The 19,220-nt window shown below is 41.8% G+C and overlaps 1 protein-coding gene across 23 annotated transcripts in view; it reads left to right on the forward strand.

Moving 5' to 3' along the window:
- SIPA1L1 (signal induced proliferation associated 1 like 1) overlaps window positions 1-19,220 on the forward strand; it is a 501,925-nt gene that overhangs the window by 441,151 nt on the left and 41,554 nt on the right. For 19 of the 23 annotated variants that reach the window (XM_033435869.2, XM_033435578.2, XM_033435768.2 and 16 more), the window contains 5 exons: window positions 2,636-2,785; window positions 7,636-7,760; window positions 10,080-10,142; window positions 10,580-10,698; window positions 13,706-14,148. In XM_033435869.2, coding sequence (XP_033291760.1) covers window positions 2,636-2,785; window positions 7,636-7,760; window positions 10,080-10,142; window positions 10,580-10,698; window positions 13,706-14,148 — 900 coding nt within the window. The remainder of the gene's footprint in view (window positions 1-2,635; window positions 2,786-7,635; window positions 7,761-10,079; window positions 10,143-10,579; window positions 10,699-13,705; window positions 14,149-19,220) is intronic. The other 4 variants (XM_012531588.3, XM_033435636.2, XM_033435829.2 and 1 more) reach the window with 3 other exon arrangements.

Raw genomic sequence — 19,220 nt, forward strand, 5'->3', positions numbered from 1 at the left:
CATTTCCTTTCTGACAGTGACCATAGCATTCTTGAAGAAGATTATTTCTTATATTCCACAGAATCGAAAGATCTCACAGCGAGTGAAAGATGTATTCATCTTAGTCCTATAAGCCTATTTGGGCATTAACATCCAGATGCCCGGGCTCATTAAGGCTGAGAGAACGTAGAAGGATCTGAGTTTATCTCAAAAGAGAAGAAAAGACTTGTGATCCATTAAGGTAGAGTAGGGGGGAGGTCAGAGATTCAAGAGGTTAGCATGCTGGCTTCCCATGTGAGCCAGTGCGGGGGTTATTCTTTTTCAAAGTGGCAAGACAGCAACGAGCCCAACTTGCAGAAGTGATCAGCCGCAGCCTCTGGCAGAAGTAGCCAGCCAGTGCCAGGCAGGTGGGTACCTCCCACTCCCTGACCTAGATCTGTTCTCAAATAATATTTGTGAGATGGGATCAAATTCAGAGTATTTGGAAAGAATAGTAAGTCATCAGAATAAGGGCTAATTCTGAATTTTTTTTTGCCTACCATACATACATCTAGAGTCATAAAAACATTTGGGTGGCATTTCCATCAGTTGCTGTATGTGTGTTCTGTGTGTGTGGACAGCCTGAAAACAAAGCCACTATTGAGTTATATAAAGTCAGAAAAGGCATTGGAATGAAGGCTGGCCTTCTGGAAATGCTATTTTTTTCACTTTGGGATTACTCCAGCAACCAAATAGAATTTTCTGATACATTTGCCAAATAAAAGAGCTGAGGCTGAGAACTAGCATGAGATATTTTAGCTTAATGTAGCTTAAGAAAAGCAAGCTCTAAATATAAATACAAAAGTTACATCTTGACTTTGGCTATGGAATCATCTTGTCACTTCTTCGTAGATGCAGAAACATTTTAACGTTCACCGTGACTATAATTCGCTGGCTGTTACTTGTTTCCCCCAAAGAGAGCTAAAAAGTCATCAGGCCCCCAGACGTGGCATTGGCCCCAACCCCGTTCACATTTCTGCTGCCGTCTCCTTTCTTTCCATCTTTCTGTAACACCTCCTCCTCTTCGCAGTAAGAAAATCAAAGCAGCTGCAAAATGAACTGTTTTTTGAAGTTTCTCCGTATTAGGTGCATCTAAAAGCCAAACTCTTAAAGCAGAAAGGAGTGGTTCATGCCATTCCTTGATCCTTACCTCGTTTTCTTTGTAACCTACTCCTCCCATTCTTCCCCCACTCCAGTCCCCTTCCAAGTACTTCAGAATAAGCAGTGAGAAGTTTGGGAGATGTTTTAATAGAAAAGAAGGGATAACAGAATCACAGCTGATAACAGGTTTGTCGCTGAGGGAAGAACCAGGGCTCCCAAGTCAGATCTGCCACGTGGGCATAGACGGATTTGCGGGGGCGGGGGGCGGTCATATTTTTCGGTGCCTGGCCTTATTCTTTTTCTGATAGAAAAGCTTCTCGGCGTGATTTTATTATGCCTTCTGTCAGTTTCTGTACCTGAAGCCCCATCCTGCCCTACTTCAGAAGGTACGCAGGTTCGCTGTAAAAGCTGCCATGTTTCAGTGAATGAGGTTCAGTCCCAAGGCTTCAAAACTTTGGCTTCAGTGTAAGACTTCATGTGCAAAATCGTCTGACCCTGCAGACCCCTTGCAAACTGTCTTATTAAGCACAGAAAACCCAGCCTTCTGTAGGGGGCAGAGGACAGTGGACTCAGAATCAAGAAGCCTGGCTTATTGAAAGAGTGACCTTGATTCCCCTCCCTCAGCTATAAAATGGAAATGACCTGCCCTGCTACAAGAGCCAGTGATCTGTACCAGCGTTCACTTCGGAAATAAAATATCACTGTTATCGAGATTTAGCTGATGTCTCGTCACAGTCTGCAGGCTCACTTGTTAATATCCCGGCAGTTGCCCCAATGCCTATTTGAGTGGAGAAGGTAGAGGCCAGAAAATCACGTCTCTCCGAACTCCAAAGCTCTGGTTTCTGTGTCGAGCCAGTCCACAGGGTGAGGGATCCCTAATTTTAGAAAGAGGTGTATTGTGGGCTACGTGGAGCACATCTCTGCTGTGTTATTGTATAAACTCGGTCATTTCAGTGAAATTCAACAACTGCAGTTCTAGGCACGTTTCCATGGAAGTTTTTATGTGGTGATGCTACTATCAACCAAATGTATACACACTAAATAGCAATCTCTGAATATTCATTCCAGACTTTGAGTAATAAAATTGGAAAACAAAGAAGCATACAAAGAATGTACTGGTCTCACTGTGGTCATATACTCTGAGAGAGCCAGTGGGGAAATCGGAATTAATTGCTATGTTAATGTCACTGGGGCTCATTTATACTTCGCCCTGCCATACTACGAAATTGCATAAGCAATTCAGCCCTTGAATTCTGGCAGCTTTTGGAAACATACATGTTTTCCTTTTTTCCCCTATTATTTTTTCACGCCCCCACCCCCTTCAAGGCAGTTTTCCCGCTGTCCCCTTAGGGAGTAGTTTTATGGGGAAATTTCTTTTGTGGGCTTCCAGCTGGCTTTATTTTTATTATCTCCACGAAGTGGCTGCGTTTGTCCCATTTATATGTTATCCATCATGCATTGCCTTGGGATTTTCCCTTTGAATTGTTGACTTCACGTTTTTGGTTTGCACACACAGGCTGTCTCCTGGTTCAGACATCTATGTGACGGTCTCATCCATGGCTTTAGCAAGATCCCAGCCATGTCGCAACTCCCCGAGCAATCTGTCTTCATCCAGCGAGACTGGCTCTGGCGGGGGCACTTACAGGCAAAAGTCCATGCCCGAAGGGTAGGTGTGCCGGAGTTGGCATCGCTGTCTCTCATATGTAATTGAGACGTGTAAAAGAACTTCCATTCAGCCAGACTGGATCAGTTCACAAAAGAGCAAAAGGGAAAATATGGTTAATACTCCAGATTAAAAAATGTTTTCATGGCTGGTTCAAACCACTTCTTAGGAAGTTTATCATTCTTTAGTCTCTAAGGACTCAATGGCAAAGAAATCAAATTACATCAGTTCCTCCGTTATATGTATTGTCTAGTTTCATAGTACAGATTTTGCCACTTCTTAAAATTTCCTCCAAAGGGAACTCAGTAGTATACTGCTTGCACTGGGTGGAGTTTGTATTGATGTTAAAGTAGGGGAAATGTTTATCATATCCAAAGCTAAAAGTGATTTTTCTCACGCTTTAGAAATCTGTTTGCTTCTGACCAGACTCACAAAGTAAAAAGCTAAGTGTACACGATTAAAGAGGCTACTAAAAGGTAAAACAAAATTGGAATGTCTGAAGCTGGGAAGTAATTAGCAGCAAAACATCCCATGACACACATAAGCTGGCTTTGCTCATCACCAGCTTCCTGCTGGGATACCTCTGGCGAACTTGATAAAGAACTTGAAACCACTGGAAAATCAAAAATGGGGTGTTTAAAAAAAGGATGTTTCTATGCCAAGTTTTCCCCGAATTACCTTTAACAAATGCACATGATTTGTGTACTTTCTTGAGATTTTACCATATTACAAAATAATTATGCTTACGAGAATATTTCATAATAGATATTTTTTATCCTATAGCATTGTGTTGGTTTTTATAGCTAAGTATAATTTTATTCATGTTTTTGCTAAATGTTTATGTTAGCAGAAAGTAAATAACAAAAACCACTATAAAATATACAGCCCTCCCCACCCTACCACCAAGGATTCCCTTGGTAGCGTATCTAAAATGCACCTTTCTTATTTTAATTACTTCAGCGAAAATTAGTAAAAAAAAATTCTAGCTCTGCAAGAAGTTTTATGAATTAAGTATTATTATTAGCCCACACCACAAGCCCAACTAATTATTTTTTTTTTGAAACATCTTTATTGGAGTATAATTGCTTTACAATGGTGTGTTAGTTTCTGCTTTATAACAAAGTGAATCAGCTATACATATATATATGTCCCCATATCTCTTCCCTCTTGCTATTTCTTGTTTTAATTAGTAGATTTTAAATGGCCTGGTTTGACTTCAAAAGTAAGAATTCACTGCAACTTCAGTGTTAATACAGCAATAAAATATAAATGAGCTAACAACCACAACAAAATCATTGTTTGCTTCTTCTGTCCATTTTGGTATACACTCTCAAGGCATGCCAAAATGTAATTTGAAACATTAATTTTTGGTGAATATTAATGTTAGAAACATGGTTCCCAGTGTTCGTGCTACATACACTATTTTTTTTTTAATGCAGTGGTAATTATTTGACTTGATATTTAATACTAAACCTGCCATAGGTGGTATTGAGGGTTTTCGCCATTGCTTTTGAGGTTACCTGGGAATTATTTGCTATACGGTATAACATCAGTTTTACCTGGGGTGAAACTTTACAAGAAGATACTGATACAGTGTTTTCCTTTAGATCCCAAGCAATTGTTGTCTGTGTCAGTGATGCAAGAGACATTGGTGTTCACTGTCTGATTCACATGCCTTACTCATGGGCCAGGTTTGATCCTAAAGTTCACACTTACCAAGGGAACAATCGTTACATCTACTCCTTAACTTAGCCCAGTAAAAATCAATAGGTACAGGGTGACAGTGAAGCAGGAGTGTGTGGAGTCCGCTGCAAACTCATTAATGTTAAACTTGGAAAAGCTCCAAAGTGTGAGGTAATAACAACAGGTCCGGACATGCTGATCGTCCATAAATGTAATCCGCCCCTTTGTTGCCCTCCCTGTGCTTCAGCGGGCTCAGTGCCTTGCTTGTACGTGGTGTATGCTGCCTGCTCCCTGGTGTAAGGATGTTGAGACCATCCAAATCAGTTGAGAGGCACAGTTTCACAGGCTGGTTAATAAAACCTGCTCTACTTGAGTGAAGGCGGAAGAGGCACCTGCACCAGTTTAGCATGGGAATGAGAGAGAGTTAAAAAGCAACACTGATGAAAAGACATAGGGTCTGTTCTACCATCCTTGAGATGTGTTTTGGGGCCACATACTCTGAGGAATGTTGACGAGGCAGGGCACGTGCAGAGGGAAGGATGGACCGGGCAGATGCGGAGTTGGAGGTCGTGGTGTAAGAATCGTAACCGTGGATGTGCAGCCCACAGGTGGGCATTGTGGAGGCAAGGAGGCCGCGATGGCTTTCTCCTAGCACTCTTAGCCGAGGGATTAAACTTGTCTCTGAGGGCAACTGAGCTCAATAAGTGAAAGTTATAGAGAAGGAGTTTCTAGCCCATTATGAGGAAGGTATTTCGAAGCTGTCAGCCTGCCCTGGAGAGCAATGGACTGTCTCACGAGGTAGAAGTTCTTGGTCAGTGAACGCGTTTCATGTATCAGCCAAATGATTACTTAAAAACTCCTTCAAGTCTGAACCGTGACTCTTAAAGTATTAAGTGCTCCTCCAAGCAAAGGGACAATGAATCTCTTCAGAAAGAGGCACAGTGTCAAATTAGAACAGGTTTTGTCTGAGCTCCTCAAGGATGGGACCTTCATAGCCCTGATGCCCTGGCACGTAGTAAACTAGGAGTGTGTGTGAGAACTGAAATTAAAAATTCATCGGATGAAAGTGTTTTTCAAGGCAAAGTTGAAAGGCAGCCTTACTTTATCATTTCTTTAAAAACAGACAGCCAAAAAAGCATTTGACTTTAAATTCAGAAGTTTAAAAAGTTGTCCTTGGTTTCCACTGCTACCAAAAAGTAAAAGCAAGATTCCGATCCACTTCTTACTTTGATCTCTGTGGCTTTTTTTTTTTGCGGTACACACGCCTCTCACTGTTGTGGCCTCTCCTGTTGTAGAGCACAGGCTCCGGACGCGCAGGCTCAGCGGCCATGGCTCACGGGCCCAGCCGCTCCGCAGCATGTGGGATCTTCCCAGACCAGGGCACGAACCCGTGTCCCCTGCATCGGCAGGCGGACTCTCAACCACTGCGCCACCAGGGAAGCCTTCTGTGGCTTTTTGAAAAGTCTTAATTTAGTTAGTGCATATAACTAAATAACTAAATAGGGTATTTAATAAATAGATTTAATAAATCTATTAAATTATTAAATTTAATTAATCTATTTAATAAATAGATATTTAACTAAATAGGATAACTAAATAGAATAGGATCATAGGACCAGTTTGAGGATATTCATTCTCCTAACCTAAACAAGGACCCCACCTAGGGAGGAAGTGGCAGAGATCATAATTAGTGAATCCTTTGTTTTCAATGAGCCCTTTCACTGAAGTTTTCATAAATCGAGGTTTTTGTTTGTTTTTAATAATGGAGGTAGCTTTGTTTAGTGAGGCGTAGGAGTCAAGTTTGTAAATGACAGTCATTTGTGCAAAAAGTAATGAGGGAGGTGTTGTAGTAGGAGTTTTACTAAAATATTTTATAGTTTCCCTGCTTTCCAAATGCTTTTATATAGATGTTTCTCCCTGGATCCATATAAGAGTTGCCGCGATTCTGGGTGTAGAAGCTGAACTTGGCTCCCAGCCTTCCTCCTCCTAATCTCCTGCTCTTTCCAATGCACCGCTTGGTGGTTCTGCCCACACATTTATCAATTTGTAGCAAAGAAGACACCTGTCACATGCATCAGTTAATTCAGGCCCTTTTGTGTTTTATTGTGTAGATTACTCATACATTCATTAGTAACCACACTCAGATTTGTAAATTTCCACATGAATCTTTGAACTTTATACTCTGGCCCTTTTTCCTGGGCTCAGTCAGTATTTGCTTTGCTGATGTTACTAATCAAGGCATATGCTTCAATTAAGCCTATGTTATATTATTAGTCTACACAGGGAAAACTAAAATGGGCTCATTAAATAGCTAAACATTCTTTCCAGGAATAGACATTTGCCTTTCTATATGCCAGTTTACCTGTTTCCAAATTGCCTTCCTAAAGGCAATTTAAAATTTATACATTTTGGGGCTTCCCTGGTGGCGCAGTGGTTGAGAGTCCGCCTGCCGAGGCAGGGGACACGGGTTCGTGCCCTGGTCCGGGAAGATCCCACATGCTGCGGAGCGGCTGGGCCCATGAGCCAGGGCCGCTGAGCCTGCACGTCCGGAGCCTGTGCTCCGCAGCGGGAGAGGCCATAGCAGTGAGAGGCCCGCGTACCACCAGAAAAACAAAACAAACAAAAAAATTTATATTTTGGAAGTGGTCCCTACGTAATGTAAATGATAGCGATCTTTGTTTTTCAGAGCTTAGAGTAAGTGCTCAGAAAATACTTGTTCCAAGAATGAGTGCCTTAGTGATTTAGCAGATAACCGAGTTAAGAGAAACCCCTGGAATGTGCCAATTGGACGACACAAACGGAACACTAGGATGGTGACATTTTTCTTTTGGGTGCGAATGACAGTCTGAGCTTAGCTACTCAAGGGCCAGAAGATTTTTGGTTTCTTACTGCATATCTCTTAGGTTGGCTCGGTCCTAATGGCCCCTGCCCTTGTTCACAGTTTACATACTTAGCATACATACCTTTCTGAACAGAGGGGTGTATACTGACCATAACATCCACAGTTCCAGCATCCATGTACACATGCACGAGGATGAGGATGCAAGTACAGAAATGTAAGCAAAACTAGTAGTACCTGTCGTTAGAGTTTAGTTCATTACTCCCAGGACTACCTTCCCTTATGGGTAAGGTCCCTGATGTTATCTTTGCCTTTGGGGAAATCACCACAGGTTTGGAATAAGCCGCAGATCCCCAGCCTCCATCGACAGGCAGAACACCCAGTCAGACATTGGTGGCAGCGGGAAATCCACACCCAGCTGGCAAAGAAGTGAGGATAGCATTGCCGACCAGATGGGTAAGTAACCAGTTCCTACAAAAAGCAAGTTGCTTTTATACTAAGGTGACATTGGTTACCTTTGGATGATGTCATCAAGGCATTCTGTTCTATAATACAGCCCTGGGTCATAAACGGGAATGAGCATTAAGTCTCAGTTAGCTTATGTATAAGTGAAAGCAGCAATTAAGACCCGAGAGAAAAGTCAAGGAATTCTGAGTAACCCCAACTTTAAAGACAGAAAGGATATAGGAATTATTTTCAGCACCAAGGTTAAAATGCCAGAGTACCAGGCCACATGTGTCCTAAGTATCTCCCTCCCCCCTTGTTTGTTTGTTTATTTATTTGTTTGTTTTTGCCCAGTATAAGTGGGAGATTAGTTGGTATTCTTAATGTTGAGTTAAAAAAAAATTTTTTAACCATGTGCAGAGAAGGAAAGAAATATAATTGTTCTTTAGTCACTTCTGTAGCTTGGTGAGAACGTCTTTCCTCCCTTTATATACTTTTTCCCCTGGCTCTGCTATTAAGCTGTCAGCTAAGGAAATGTCTTAGGATAAAACAGCTGGAAGGGGAAGATTTGCATGAGTGAGCCTTCCTTTGGGTTTCTGGCACATCGCCCTTCCCTCTCTCTCTAAGCAGTTCTACAAGATACCAAAACACTAGTTGATACAATAAAATTTTGCCATGAGAAAGATTAAATTTCAACACAGTAGCACCAGGGATTAAGTATCAACACAATTGATACATCAGGGACTTGAATCTGGACTGTTAGGGTTTTTTCCCTTTATCTTATCTCTAGTAGCTTTCCCATCAGAGTACCATAAAAAGAAGTAAATTTCAGGGCTGAAAAAAGATCTGCGTGTAAGGCAAAGACCGCATCATTTTATCTTCTCTGCAAATGCATCATTTTGTTCTGTTTTAACGACTGTGCCCATGTTCCATGCCTGGGAAGGGCATCCTCAGTGCAGAGGTTGGAGCCAGGTTGGGGCTCCCAGCTGCTCAATGGGGGGTCAACAGAAAAAACAACCCAAGAACATGGAAGGGAGTGGAGATGCATTCAGCTAAGACAGGAGTTGAGGAAGAGAAACGAAATTCTTAGGTTCTGAAGATAGGCTTTGTTCCATCACTTCAGTGAGATGTGCCTCGTTACTGAAGCCGTCTGTCATTCCCTACTCTCATCCCAACTCCCACCCCGCCACCGAAAACCTGAGCATATTCTGATCCACTGTTCTGCTCTTGACAGAATGTTTCAAATCCCGTGTGTTTTGATACTGTTGAGAGGGTAGCGCCATGTGAACAGGATCCCTTCTTCCATATGACTTTGGCAGCTTTTTCGGGCTCCTAGTTGCAGCCTTTGAACAAAGCTGCCCTCGAGCCCTTGTGCACTGTTCAGGGTCCCTCTTCCCACTCATGTGAAGTCATGCGAGGAATGAAGCAGTATCTTGGGACTTGAAAGGGTCATTACAAGGTTTGTCCTAGACCCGTCTTCATTTTTTCACATAAGCCCTTCTCTAGTCTTTTTTTCCTTGCATCCACTTTATAGTTTAGTGGCATCCACGTTGCACAGATGAATCTGAAATGAATATCGGTGAACCTTTTTAACACATTCATTCATCCTTTTGGTGAGGTATACCTTTTTTTAAAAAATAAGATACCCCTAGAGCCTGCCAGAGAAGCCTTTTTTTTTTTTTTTAACGAAGGCCTTTCTCCATCCAGAATCTAAGCCTTCAAAGAAAATGTTCAAATAAATTTTTATAACTTTTGATATTCCAGCATTCCAGAAGGATAACCCAGCCCTTTCTGCCTGGCATTTCAGAAAGAATCTGGGGCTTTGCTGGTATAAGCCATGCTAGGAAGGAATGAAAACAAGTAATTGTTATGTTCTCATTCCTCAATACACTGTATTGAGTGTATAAAGGGCTGACCTTCCTACACTCAATTTGTAAGAACACAATTTTCTAATGACCTTCAGGTCACTGGTTGAAAATGTCAAGCAGATTCTTACTTGTTAGCCAGACCCCACCTGTCTCTGTCCATCAGTGTGTGATAAACTGATGCCCAGGGGAGATGTGGAGCTTAGCTTGCTTAATTGGCTCACTTATCTCAGTGCAGTTTGTTTTTCTGCCTCTCCGCTTTTGGATACGGTTGAGAGTCAAAGAGTACACCGCCCAGTCCTGTACGTGTTAGGAATGGTGTTGCAGAAATGCAGAATTGTTGCCGTGAGCTCTTAGGTGTGTTACCTTTCACCTTTTGAACCCCATCCTGAATGCCAGTGGAGTCCAAAAGGAAGCAATTGTTTTAAGTAAACTAGTTGCTGTGTGTCTTTTCTGTTGTGCTTAGCTTACAGTTATAGAGGACCTCAGGATTTCAATTCTTTTGTCCTCGAGCAGCATGAATATACAGGTAAAATATTTCCAAAGTGTCATGGTAAGTAACACGTGATTGCATCCATGCCTGTCTAGGTAATGTAGACCAAGCGAGGTTAGCCACACTTTGCAATGAATGAATTTCATAAATTTAATCCATATATTTGAGACTTTCCCCCCAAACCGAAAGCTGATTCCTAACTTTGCCGCATTGTTCATGGCCTCTGGTTTGGTGGTACTTGGCTATGCTAATGTGTATGATGTGACACACTGTCACCAGCTGCAAGCTTTATCCATCAGCCACTTAGTTTTTGACATGCTGTCTATTGTGTAAACTTTCAACAAGCTTCTTGCTGAAATTCCGAGTTTGCTGGCCAGTGAACTGAGAGGTGCAATGGCAAGCCGTCTTCGTTTGTCAACCTGTGCCAGTATCTGTTTAGTGCCTGCACCAGAATGTCCTGTTCTGTATTCCAGAGCCAACGTGCCACCTCCCAGCAGTATCAAAGGTACTGCCAGCTTTCCGAGAGAGCCCTGGTGGGAGATTAATGCGTCAGGATCCGGTGGTTCATTTGTCTCCAAACAAACAAGGGCACGTAAGTTCACTGTAAAATAATAAAAATGATAGATCCCTAGCCATGTACCTTTCTTGCAAGGTGAAAATGGTACCGGTCTGCTCTCTCTTTCTTCCCCAATGTCAGAGAGGAAGTCGTCCTAGTAGAAGGTGGACGTTGGCTGCCACAGCCCTGGAATTTCTACTGCCAATGGCCTTAAGCTTGCTTTGAGATAAATTGAAATTCCTCATTGGTATGCACCTGAAGATTTGGATAGAAGGCCATGTGATCCAATCACAAACAGTCCTAATGTCTGGAATAGAATGTGCTAGATATAGATTTTATTTGCTTACACAGTTGCCAGCATGAGGTATGTATGGCTGGAGCACCGATCAAGGAGACAGACAGCTTCCTGACAAGCCCCCCTACTGCTTCTCTTATCTTCCAGGGCTACATACATTTTTGTCCCATTACCATAGTTATAAACAGTTCCTTATCACTTACAGGTGGAATTGGGAAGAAGAGGCTATCGTTTCCTCCCTCTTTAAATTCAGTTGACTTCCTTGGTCTGTCTCTTCACTGGAATGTGTACTTATATTTATGTCATTCTATAGGATGAGGAGATACTGTATTTCATATTCACTAATTTATAAGATACTCAGAACTTTAATGAGAGGGCTCAGTTTTGCTTCAGTGAAATGAATATTGAAGCTTAAAGAGAGCACAACACGTTCATGAGCGTGCTAGGCTGTGGGAGAGAGAGTTACTGATGAAATGTGACGCTGTCACAGTTCCACTTGTAAGTGCTAGATTACCCTAGGCCACCTGTCAATTTCCCCTCCTTAACAATTTTTATATGGAATACATGGTCAAATAATACTTTGGAAAGATTGGGTTAGATAAAATACATTGTTAAAGTTAATTTCACCTGTTTCTTCTTTTTAAAATTTGGCTAGAACACTTCAAATTCCAGATGTGGTTCGAGTTTTATCTCCATATACATCTGTCCTGTACGTTACACACTCAGCATATCTGAATGCAGACCAGTCACGATGAAAATGCCCAGTAGCCACGCGTGGCCGGGACTAGCAAATTCTACAGCCCAGGTCCAGCGCTAAAGAGGAAATAGGAAAAATAAATGATGGCCTTATAATGCAGAAGTTGTTATTGAGAAAAACTAGAGTAGCACCAGTAAAATAACTGGGATTGATCCTTTTTCAAGGGGAGGAGGTCTTTCACTTTGAAGTGAGACAAGATGGTCCTCCTGTGGCCCTCTCCCCATAGCTGGTAAAGACACACACACAAGTCTTTTCTCTCCTTTTCTCTCCATCTCCACCAAGTTTCTGAACTTCTGACCGCCCTCTCACTTAAATATTATTTTACTCAGGTATCTTTTGAAATTGTATTTCTTTGGTTAGCCATAAAATGTTCTTTCTAAGCAACTGAGCCACTGTGCAACAGGGGTTCTGCCCACATTTTTTAAATTGAGAGATGACTCATATACCACATATTCACATATCATAACGTTCCCGCATTTAAAGTGTACCGTTTAGTGGCGTTTAGTACGGTCACAGAGTTTCGCAACCAGCACCACGATCTGACTCCAGAACATTTTCATCACCCCAGGAAGAAACCTGTATCCTTAGGGAGTCACCCCACCTCTCCCATCCCCTCCAAGCCCTCGACAACTGCGAATCTACTTTCTATCTCTATAGATGTGCCTATTTGACATTTCATCACATGTGAATGGAATCATGCAACATGTGGCCTTTTGTGCCTGACTTTTTTCACATAGCCTGTTTTCAAGGTTCATCCATGTTGTAGCATGTATTACTACTTCATGTCTTTTTATGGCCGAATAATTGTGTGGATGTACCACATTTTTTTAATCCATTGATCAGCTGATGGACCTGTGGATTGTTTCTACTTTTTGGCTATTATGAATAATGCTGCTATAAAATTCATGTAGAAGTTTTTGTGTAAACATGGGTTTTCATTTCTCTTGAGTAGGATTGCAACGGTTTTTCCACAGCAACTGCCGCATTTTACATTCATACCAACAATGCCCACCATCTTTATTGTCTGCTTTTCTTATTAGAGCCATCCTAGTGCGGGTGAAGTGTTATTTCATTGTGGTTTTGATTTGCATTTCCCTAATGACTAATGGTATTGAGCATCCTTTCATGTGCTTGTTGGCCATTTGTATATCTTCTTTGGAGAAATGACTATTCAAATCCCTTGCCCATTTTTTTATTGGGTTATGTGAAACACAGAGGTTTTTAATTTTGATGAAGTCCAGTTTATCTTTTTTTCTTATCATTTTTGTGCTTTTGGTGTCATATCTAAGAAACCATTGCATAATCCAAGGTCATGAAGATGTATACCTATGTTTTCCTCTAAGAGTTTTATAGTTTTAGCCCTTACACTTAGGTCTTTGACTTTTTGAGTTTTCTTTTCTATGTGGTAAGGACCCGGCTTCATTCTGTTTTGCATGTGGGTATCTAGTTCCTCTAACACTGTTTGTTAAAAAGATTACTTTACCCCATTGAATTCTCTTGGCACCTCTGTGTAAGTTTACCTCTAAGCACTCCTTAGAAAGCTGTCTCCTAAATAGATACTATATGGGGAAAGAAAGGATGTCTTTAAGAGAAAGTCTTATATTCTGCCTTCTATTTACTATGATCAATAGGGTCTTTCTAATTATAAGCCCTTTGGAAGTATCACTTTCTATTTTAAGATTAAGATATTAAAGACTTTAATGACAGTTTAGGTGGTTTTTTTTTTCCTGGCTAAAATTCTCTCAATACTTTAGCATAAGCCAAATAATGAAAAATGGATTCTAAAAACTAAGTTTCCAGCACTGTCCGCCATGGAATCTTCTGAGTAGGTTTTTCCAGATACCTCCTGCCTTATTTTTGTGTTCACAGGAGTTTTTGTGTCTTGAGAACCCCCTATTTAGACACATTTCACAGGGTCATTCCCCCGTTATTTTCTCCCTGCTGTTCAAGAAGCCAAGCCTGTAGTTAAGGAAAGCCTGCTTCCCTTGCAGTCTGAGAGCCACTACTCAAGCCACTCCAGCAGCAATACCCTCTCCAGCAACGCATCAAGCGCCCCCAGCGACGAGAAGTGGTATGACGGGGACCGCACCGAGTCCGAGCTGAACAGCTACAACTACTTGCAAGGCACCTCCGCAGACAGCGGCATTGACACCACTTCCTACGGCCCTAGCCACGGCAGCACGGCCTCCCTGGGGGCGGCTACGTCGTCACCACGCTCGGGGCCGGGCAAGGAGAAAGTGGCCCCCCTGTGGCACAGTTCCAGTGAAGTCATCTCCATGGCAGATCGGACTTTAGATTCAGAGAGCCACGGCATGGACCGGAAAACCGAGTCCTCCCTGAGCTTGGACATCCATGCCAAGAGCCAGGCCGGCTCAAACCCTCTGACCAGGGAGAACAGCACGTTCAGTATCAATGACGCTGCTTCCCACACCAGGTAACTGCCCCTCCCTGCTGCCCCTCCCGCTCCTGGCCTCCCTGCGGCCAGTTTCCGGCCTCATCCCACTTCCCTTTGCTCAAGAGTGTATAAAGAAAGGGTTTTTTTTTATTTTGGTTTGTTTTTTTGGCACAGTGACAGTTATTTTTATATATTTAATGCCTTTTATCTACCACCCAAATCCTTTATTCCTGCCATCCTAGTGTATTATTTTAAACTGTGGGAAAGGTTTGCAGATTTATTCTTCATAGCTGTATTTGATTTTATACAAACGTTCCTAGCTGCATACCAGCATGAGAGAAGAATTTTGTCATGTGGCTTCCAGCTAGTGATAGAGAATATAGAATGGGACAGTCTTTGGAAGACATTAAAAGAAAATCTTGACCATATTTTTAAAAGGAAGGGGTCTTTTCCAAGACTATCATGGCATCATTTATGATGCTGAACGCATCTTTCACACTGCCTCTCTATCAGAGAACATCGCTTACCCAGTGTTCGCAGTTTGTTTTCAGTAATTGGCTCCTGGCAGTCACGTGTTGGGGGGACGTGTCCAACAGGAAAGTGTAGATAAAATTAGACACAGCCCGTCTACCTTTCAGAAGAGAAAAGTACACATTCCCCCGTATCCTTGGAGATCGCGGTGATAGGCAAAGTAAATACTATTTTTCATTTCCTCTTTTGGATTTGAGCCTACAATCCAAAGTATAAGATCCTTTCTTTTAGGGAGGAAACATTCCATCACTCTCTTTTGGGGCCTGTTGATCTCTGTGGTGGTTTCTCCTTTTACCTTTTATTGTTGTCAGTTGTTGATCAACTTGTATGATAGCATCCAACCTTGCTGTCTTCTAGGCTTCTTTTACTATCATGCCCTCAAGAAAAGTAGCAGAGAAGTTGAGTTTCGTTTTACTTTCCAAACGGGAATCCAGGCACATAATCTGTCAGTAAACCCCAGATAATCTTAATGAGAGAGGACATCCTTGACTTAATTTGGATTTAACTTGATAAGTTAAATATTCACTTCTCCCATTGTCTGTATTGTTACTGATAAGATTCGCAAGCTTCCCATTGTGTTTCCGGAGTTTTATCTCTGTTTACCACCACCACATTGCAGTAATACACTACCAAACGTAAAATAGTTAGCTAGTGGGAAGCAGCCGCATAGCACAGGGAGATCAGCTCAGTGCTTTGTGACCACCTAGAGGGGTGGGATAGGGAGGGTGGGAGGGAGGGAGACGCAAGAGGGAAGAGATATGGGAACATATGTGTATGTATAACTGATTCACTTTGTTATAAAGCAGAAACTAACACACCATTGTAAAGCAATTATACTCCAATAAAGATGTTAAAAAAAAAAAAAGTGATGGCCACAGGTCTGGAAACCGCATGGCCTCCAAGCTGAAAGGCAACTGGGAAAGTCATCTCAGGATTCTTGGGTACTATGCATCCAGTTACCTTTCCATAATTCAGAAAATAGATTGTTTGGTTCAAGTGGAATAAGGAAGTGTTTGGAAGACAGAAAGCCAGGCGTCAAATACCGTAATAATATAATATAGACGTAGAATCACTTGACGCAGAGTTGTGCCGCTGGCTTGCTGTTTCTGGCACACCCACCATCTCATTAAGTATGGCCTGTGCATTGACCCAGAACAGTAGTTCCTCTGTGGTTTTCAGGTTTACCTTGACTCCTAGATTTGGTTTTCCGTTCTTCATTTTGAAAGGAGAATGTCTTTTTCGAAATGATACTCCATCTGGGGATGTATCTCTGGTTTCATTTGATGGCAGAAGAAAGTCAGTCATAGAAGTCTTGTCTCAAATGGCATCACCACGGAGTAAAGTTGAAAAGAGCCGGGCCTCTGAAACCAAAGCACAAAACGTGGGCTGTGCCATCCCACAAATCTACCAAATCCCAGGGGATGTACAAAGTACCCTCTGAAAAGTCAGCACCCTCTGAAAAGTCAGCATTATCTGAATATGCTGACTGAGGCTGCCTGAAGGTCTTAAAGGATTATCCACATTTTCTGCTTCCAACTGACCATGCAGAAATCATTTAAATCATCATTTAGAAATAACTCTTCTGTTGAAAATCAAAGTTGCTAAGGAAGAATGTGGCCTTTCAGGGAGGATGGCCAGGCTTCCCACCCACTGATAGGTTTTGTCACATTCATTCGTGACTCTGGTAACGGGGATGCTTTGTGACTTCAATCTGTTGATCTTGGCAGAGTGAGCTGGATAATCAGAGCTTTAGCAGACTTCCTTTTCTGGAGGAAAGGGGGACTTAGCCACCAAATGCACATTGCTAGAGAAACTAAAATCACTGCAAATTAGAGCGTTTGTGTCCTCGGAAGACAGGAACAGCAGTTAATGTGGAGATCTCTTGACAGTGCATAAAAGAGCTTGTACCTGGGACTTGGTGACAAAGTCTAAATTACAGTGATTAAGTTCCACTGCGTATTTCTGCCTGGGCTGTGTTCCTCCTCCCTCTGTCCTCCAGTCTCCCTGTTGATGATTGTGCAGGTTTTTTTGTCGCCCCCCATGAGAATTGCTTAATGTAGGTTGGTAGTTATATAGGGTTGTTATATTCGGATGTCATTAAGAGGAACCATACACATTGAAAGCTTTCTACAATTAAAAAGTCTATTAATTGCTCTAAAGTGTTATTTCCTAGAATGTATTTTCTATGAAGCTTGGGAATTTAGGGAGAGATTTTTAAAAAAAATTTTTTTTTTTGGTAATGGCTGTTTCACTTTCCGGTGTTAAACCACTCAAAAAAATGATCTGTGGTGAACATAGGAGAGGTGAAGATAGTTCCAATTTTAGTATACTGTTACCAGCTGGGTTCATTTTTGTCTTAGAGTTCTGGCCTCGGACGTAGGCCGTGTGTCTGTTTGTGTGGTGACCAAAGACTTCCTTAGCTTACAGAACTCTAGTCCTGCTGACCAGGGGCCATTGCTAATGACAGAACTAGATTCAAGATCACATATTATAAAGCTAAAGGAAATTCCCTGGTGGTCCAGTGGTTAAGACTCCACACTTCCACTGCATGGGGCATGGGTTGCACCCCTGGTTGGGGAACTAAGGTCCCGCATGCCACGCAGTGCTGCCAAAACATAAAAAAATGAAAAGCAAACAGCCCACCTCAGGTTTGCACGTATACATCTTGTCTGTAACATCCTGACCTGACCTGTTCAAATGTCCAGACTAATGCACCCACTCGTTACCAGCCGTTCTGCTGCTGCGTCTTGCTTCCTGTAGGCCCCCTCAGAGCTCTGGTGCCAATTAGTACCCACTTATGCGATCACATACACATTTTTACTACCCTCCAGTACAAGAGAACTTCTCATCCAGTGTGTTCATCCTGAGCACCTGTGCAGAGTGTGCACCGCTGTGAGCATAACAGAGAGGCGCTCAATACACCAGCATTATAGGTGTTCAGTACATTTTGATGAACAAATAGGAATCATTTCTTCCTTTCTGTTCCTACTTTGTGCCTGATGATTCAAGGTCCCTACTAATAAAACAGTTTGAAAATAGCATAAATCCTTAACTCCTGACTGCTCTGGAAAACTACCACTACATTTCAAAGCTTACTGTATAGACCTGTCAATATTTGCACAGAGCTCTAGTGCTTTTATATACAAGTGTATGTGTAAGAGTGTACCTAAAGTCCTTGTATGGCATGAGTTTTTAGTTGTCACTTCTATATAAGATTTCTTAATCTGCAGAATATAACGGGGAGAGACTTTATAACAGCTTATCTAGAAATATCAATCAATATCTGGGTATAAGCTGGTCAGTGTCTGACATTCACTAGAGGGCATGATTAAAGGCCAGGAAAAATGCCTGCCCACAGATGTTAGTACAGTTCAGTTTCATGAATGTGCTTTTTCTGATTGACCTAATAGTTAACTGTTCATGCCAGAAAAGCTGTACGTTTCTTGAGAGTAGGGGTGAAGAAGGACTTCTTATATTCAGTTTACATGGAACAGTAAGGAATGCCTCAGGCTACTCTAGTGTACTGACTGTGTATGAGTGTGTGTGTGTGTGTGTGTGTGTGTGTGTGTGTGTGTGTGTGTGTGTGTCTGTTAGAGCTTGTGAGTTTAAATTTTGTTCTCTACCCTCTTTGGCACCCTGGGTGAAAAATAGGCCTTGCTTCTTTGTTTAGAAATTATTCTGTTGTCTTTATCTGTAATGTTTCCCTCTTAAATCTCTTCTGCCTGGGATCTTTTAAAATTGCTAATGATTAATTACCTCTCTTCTACATTTTTTTCTTAGGGTGAGACTGTTGTTTTTCTATGTTTTATGGACTAAGACTTTAAAGTGAGGCCTCTACAGTTCCCCAGGACTTCTCTCCAACATGTGGTTGGCTCCACTTGTCATATGTTTATGAATTGTTTTCATTGGTAACTTTTGCTTTGTGGTCCCGGACAGCGTGAACATTCAGGGTTCTATTTTATTTTGCTTTTACACATCAGGACTCCAGGTGATCTGGCCTAAGCTCTCTTGCCCCATTTCCATTTCTTCCAGCTTATGAAAGTGGGTGATGATTTTAGCCAGAACTTCGGTGATGTTCAACTTACCTCAAAGAATGAATAAATACAACGACTATGGTTGAAATTTCAACATTGAGAAAATGAGAGCTCTGTCAAGCCCCAGATGTCAGATTTCTTGATGCAGAGGTCACTGACAAAAAGTTTCTCATTACTTGGTTCTGTGAAGCAACTAAAGCATTCATCCAGTCCATATAGAAAGCCCAAATTCTCCAAATGCCATTAAATCGAAGACCAACAGGAATTCTGCAAGGACAGAGTCTCTATTCTTTGCCATATTTAAACCATCCTACTATACTACTAGGGTGAGAATTTATCCAATTGCTAAAAGAAAAGAATAATCTCAAGAAGAGAGAGATTCCATAATCTTTCTGAGTAATCTCAGTACTTAAGTCCCCTCCCTCTTCAAAATTTTGTCCTGTATCTACCTATCTGGAATTCCTCTAGCTGCAGCTTAAATCTGTGATTAAGAGAGAGAATAGTTTTTCTGAGCTGAGTCTTTTCTAAAGACTGAAGAAGATTTTT

Source organism: Orcinus orca, chromosome 2 (genome assembly GCF_937001465.1).
Source record: "Orcinus orca chromosome 2, mOrcOrc1.1, whole genome shotgun sequence".
NCBI lineage: Eukaryota > Metazoa > Chordata > Mammalia > Artiodactyla > Delphinidae > Orcinus > Orcinus orca.